Source organism: Corvus brachyrhynchos, unplaced genomic scaffold (genome assembly GCF_000691975.1).
Source record: "Corvus brachyrhynchos isolate BGI_N302 unplaced genomic scaffold, ASM69197v1 scaffold53, whole genome shotgun sequence".
NCBI lineage: Eukaryota > Metazoa > Chordata > Aves > Passeriformes > Corvidae > Corvus > Corvus brachyrhynchos.
In genome coordinates, this window is record NW_008237681.1 from 7,944,060 (window position 1) to 7,949,473 (window position 5,414).

Genomic DNA, 5,414 nt, shown 5'->3' on the forward strand with positions numbered 1-5,414 from the left:
GGCAGCTCAGTCCAAAAGAAAATGGGGTTTGGTGTAAATCTGGGGGTGTAATGTTATCATATATCACGCTACCTCGTAAAACCGACACTGAAGCCTGCCGGACAACAAATCACAGGTCAAAATTATGAGCTCTTCGTATTATGTGAATGCGCTTTTTAGCAAATATACGGCGGGGGCTTCTCTTTTCCAAAATGCGGAGCCTACTTCTTGCTCCTTTGCAAGCAACTCCCAGAGAAGCGGCTATGGACCAGGCGCGGGTGCCTTCGCCTCCTCCATGCCCGGCTTGTACAATGTGAACAGTACCATATATCAAAGCCCGTTCTCTTCCGGATACAGCCTGGGCTCTGATGCCTACAACCTGCATTGTTCCTCTTTTGATCAGAACATTCCCGTCCTCTGCAATGAGCTAACCAAACCCAGCTGTGAGAAAGCGGAGGAAAGCAACCTGCACAACCAGGCTGAGCCTAATTTCCGGATATACCCCTGGATGAGGTCTTCAGGTAGGGGCGAGCGGAGAGGGCTCGGAGCCGTGGCAGTCAGGCAAAGCGTGTCGCCAGGATTACTGTCAGCACAGCCTTTATGGTTTTAATTATAGCCGAGGCGCCATTGCGTAGAAAGCCCGTGGCATTGTATGTAAATGAGTATCATAAAACTTTTTATTGCCCAATTAATGGGTTCTAGCCTCGTAAATTTATTTAACTCCATTTGCTATGGAATTTTAGCATTGAGTTGATTTGCGCTGTTTGCTACTAAAAAGCGGAGAGTTGGCTGCGGGCTCCCAGCGCCCCCGCGGGTAAGCGTCTCCCCTGCCCTGCTGTCGAAGTTGGGAAAAAAAATCCCGCTCGCTGGGGAAGGCGGAGGGGACAGGGGCGCTTAGGACCGAGGGACGGCATACTGAGGACTTTGCCAGCCCGCGTTGCCGAGACGTGCCACTCTCGTCCCCCCCTGCCCTTTCCACGGAGATAAGGATCTATAGAAATGTACTAAACAGGAAAACGGAGGGGGGAGGGGGGCTGGGGGACGAGAGTCTGTGTGAAAAAGGAGAGCTCTCTTCTGGAGCTAAATGCTATGTATTGTTTACGATCCAGGCGGGATGGGGGGGGGTGGGGGGGGAGCCCACGACATTAAAATAAAATAAATACAGCCCAGCCTTCCAGCTTTTTATTTCCCCTTGTGAAACGTGAAAGTCTGGAAGGTTTTAGGGAAATACATCGCCTGGGGGAAAAGTTCCTCCTCCCAAAAGCAATTTCCTCCCCCACCTCCTCTCCTGAATGCTTTCTCTTCACTTTTTCTAGGTCTCGAGCAACTTAATTTTTGCCCTGCCTGAGCAGGGCAGGTCGTGTGGTTGAAATGTCTTTGTTAGGGCAAAGTGTGGGGGCGGGTGGAAGTCGAAGAAGGGGATCGTTCAGTCTGGCTCGGCCACTTTTTTGTTTGTTTATTTATTTATTCATTAAAAACATCAACAAGAAAAATAAAAAGAGAAAACTTTCCACTTCTCTTCTTGTCTAACTCCTGGCCGTGTGTTTGCCTGTTTTCAGGTCCAGATAGGAAGCGAGGGCGCCAGACCTACACCCGCTACCAGACCCTGGAGCTGGAGAAGGAATTCCACTTCAATCGTTATCTGACTCGGCGGCGAAGGATAGAGATCGCCCATGCCCTCTGCCTGACGGAGAGGCAGATCAAAATCTGGTTCCAAAACCGGAGGATGAAGTGGAAGAAGGAGCACAAGGAGGAGAGCTCCAGCACCCCGGCTCCCAACGAGCCCACGTCAGCAGCAGCTTCTGTCGAGAAAGTGGAAGAAGACGAAGAGGAGGAGGACTAAGAAGTCCCACTCAAGGAAGTGATCTCTTAGAATAGTGTATGCACATGACAGTTGGAAAAGCTCCCTTTAAAGGAAAAAAAAAAAAGAAAAAGAGAGACTTACTGTTTTTATTAAAAAAAAAAATCAGTTCCCTTTAATAATCATCTTGAAAGCGAGCATTTGCAAACATGAAAACATTTCTTGGGTTGGTTTTCCAGCCTTCTCTCCACTCTCCCATACTCCCCAAACCTGCCCTATGCCGAACCTTTCGGTAATATTTCCTAAGAGCATCTTACAATCAGTTTGGTTTTTTTCTTCATTAACCCAAACCTGGGTGGGCTTCTTCAGGGGACATTTCAGTGGGAGAACTGCTGCTTGCACAGATAGTAAACCGTGACCTTCCGAAGTAACTACCTGACTCAATAGTCCCAATCATGTGTAAGGGGAAAAGTGCATTAGGCTGACATTAAGAAAAACTACCTAATTTTGAATAAGTAGCTCTGCACTTCTCTTTTTGTTTTCTTTTTTTTTTTATTGTTGTTAGAAAAGTATCATAAGTAATAGCTACACTAACAAAAGGTTAAAACAGCAAGTAAGGGGGAAAAAATGTTCCACAAACCACTACACTCTACAGCAATTATTTGTACTACCTATTTTCCAGACTACCTACCTATATATCTTGCTCTGCCTACCTATCTTCGAAAGTATACTGTATTTTAGTAGTCAAAAGGATGTTACAAGATTACTAATGTGAATCGCAAAATGCTTTTAGACATGTAAGTGTAGTAATTCGAAAAGCACGCATCAATAGCTTTGGTATAGAATTTGGTACCGAAAAGTCTGAATATATTTAAATTTAAAATAATATATTTATTCCAAAGCAATTATAAATGAAAACCATATGCTGCAATATATCTTTGTTCTCGATTCTTTGCTATTCTGAGAGAGGAAGCAAACACACGCCAATATTGTACAAAGCAGTTTAATATCTCCCGTTGGCTTCTACCTTCGGCTGCTTCTGCTAAAGGCCGTTTTCTTATTCTACATTGATCTTACTTAATACAGCGGAAAGTGTTCTTTGAAAAGTGAATTTAAATGATCATGTAACCACCTTAAAAAAAAAAAAATCCACAAACTGTTTGTCCTGATTATCTGAACGTGTTAATATGTAATACCATGAATTTTCCTACAATAGCAGATATTGTAATTTTTTTGTCATTTATATTCGTCTTGAACCTCATTTGTAAGATCATGTCATAAATTCGGAAGTATGTAATTAATTTGGAAAGTTTGTAGCATGATGTATTGTTAAGAACTCTGTATAAATCCGTCTTGAAGGTTTGGCTAAAGTTTATTCACAAATTGTATGTTACAATGTGTTTCGATGTGTTCGTTGTGAACATTTGGATATGCCGTGTAAGTATTGGAAGTGGGAAAAAAAATGTCTGTGAACTCTCTTTGGAAGTGATACCGTGTTCAACTATCTCCCACGATAAATGTGTTTTATGTTACACAGAAAATAAATATGCTTGTTGACAATGAATTGTGTTTCTTTATTAAGGAACCAGTTCGAGGGAAGCATAAAAAAATATATTACACAGTCAAATAAAGAAATTAGACCCTCTAAACATTTTTTTGTTGTTGTTAATCAGAAAGGAAAAAAAAAATCCCAGGTGATGAATTGATAGGAATCAGTCAATATCTCTATCTCGACTTCGTGATTTTTTTTCCCCTGGCGTTGTTGATTAATAAAGCGGAAAGCCTTCTTTATGGGAGAGCTTCCTTCCACCGTGTTCCCGTGTCCTCTTGCAGTCATAACCCCAGTCCAGACGATCGGCGATCAAGTCGAAATCGCATGCAGTGAAAGAATATTTTGTAATGAACAGAAAGTGCAATGCGAAACTTCCAAGTGTAAATGATCTGATCGGATATATATGTGGTTTGTGTGTGCGGCTTTTGGGGGCCAGGGGGCATCACGGTGGCACGAAAATGGGAAAAAATTGCTCCACTTTAGAAAACGTCTCATTTTTGTCAGGTACCACGTAATATCAATGAGATCTAATATTTCCCTTTTTTAATTTTAATTTAAAAAAAAAAATCTATCCCGAAAAGTCCCTTTATTCGGCCGGGTAAATAGAGGTAGACCTGGAGCATTTTTTGCGCTGAAGTTCCCTTTTTTCTACTACACTCCATTCCTGGTCAATGTACTAATTGTAATTTTAATAAAATTAGTACAAAGTCCAGGTCTTTTAAAAAACTCCAGGGCTGCCTCTGTGGTAAGATGGCGCCTCTCTAAGACCTGCCTCTTCTTAGTGATGAGGAAAAGGCCATAAATCCGTTGTTGTTTATGAAAATTTACAACTTTGCAATACAACTTTATGAGTTGTTCGGTTTTTCCATTGGTCGTTGTCGGTCATGTGGATGGTAACCGTGAACATGAACTTTTTTATAATTTCCCTTGCGAGAATAGAGCCGCATTCTTTTGCTGAGCTCTGTCCTGCTTCGGATCTCTCTGGCTTTCAATCCCCATTTCATTTGTTCTTTGTAAGGCAATAGTGAACAAAGTGTGCGGAGGTTCGGCATAAGCAGCCGCCTAGAACACAGATCCGGGATGGCAATTTCCAGTTCCCCCGCTGGAAGGTGTGGCATATTGGATTCAAAGCACTGGCGTGGCAGATTTTCAACTTGCAACCTGGCTAATTTCCTGCTTCTTCTGGCACCAAAAGGAGGGCGATTCGTCTCCTGTGCAGCCAAAGCGACAGCTGTCAAAGTCGCAGGGGCTCCTGTGAGCCAGAACCTAAAAGGTGAGAAATGTATATGACACTACTGTAAGCAGGGAAAAATGGTTTAATACGTTTAAATATTAGACATGTGCAATTAAACCAAATGGAAATGTTACCGGCCAAAAATAGAGATGGCTGCAGCTCAGTTGATTTTGACTTAACCAGTGCATGCAAAAATATGCCTAAATAAAATGTTTGTTTTCTGTGATTTAGCAAGGAAGCGGTGTATATATATATTTCTTTTTTCACGAAGTTGATTTCTTTTTGCATTAGCCAGGGGTATGTTGTGACGTTCAGGTTATTTTCTAATAATTCAGTTTTACAGCATCAGTGAAGGGGATTTTTTTCCCAGCACGAGGGAAAAAAAGTGATATCCCCAAACATTTTAAAATATTAATTCGCATCATTAACTCATTAACTTAAATTTCATTTGCGGTTGACGAAATTTAGATGTAATTTATTTTTTACTATTTCATTAAAAAAATACCAAAAAACCCCCCAAAAAACAAACAGCACAATGTCTCCTAGCTTCTCTGCCATGTCCGGGAGGAAGGCTATTTCTAGACGGGGGGAAACAGCGCGAATGTGCCTTGGATTTTCTTTATCAGATCAAGCGCTGCCTGCATAAATCCCTTGCCCCGCCGTGGGTCCGTTCCCGGCGGTTCGCGGCGTGGGCGGCTTGCGCGCCTCGGCTGCGCGGAGCGGGCTTGGCGGCGGCTTAGCCCATTTCAGCGCCGGAGACGGAGCTTTCCCCCCCTTTCTCTCCTTGTTGTGACTGTTACGGTGCGGCGCTGGGGCGGGGGAGCGGCGGCCGGCGGGCCGGTGCCCCG

General features: G+C 43.2%; 1 protein-coding gene across 1 annotated transcript; it reads left to right on the top strand.

The window, feature by feature from the left end:
- HOXA7 (homeobox A7) lies at window positions 1–3,344 on the top strand. The gene is made up of 2 exons (XM_008632027.2): window positions 1–500; window positions 1,539–3,344. The coding sequence occupies exons 1-2, from the start codon at window positions 125–127 to the stop codon at window positions 1,820–1,822; spliced, it is 660 nt and encodes a 219-aa protein (XP_008630249.1). The 5' UTR covers window positions 1–124; the 3' UTR covers window positions 1,823–3,344.
- The last annotated feature ends 2,070 nt before the right edge of the window (window positions 3,345–5,414 follow it).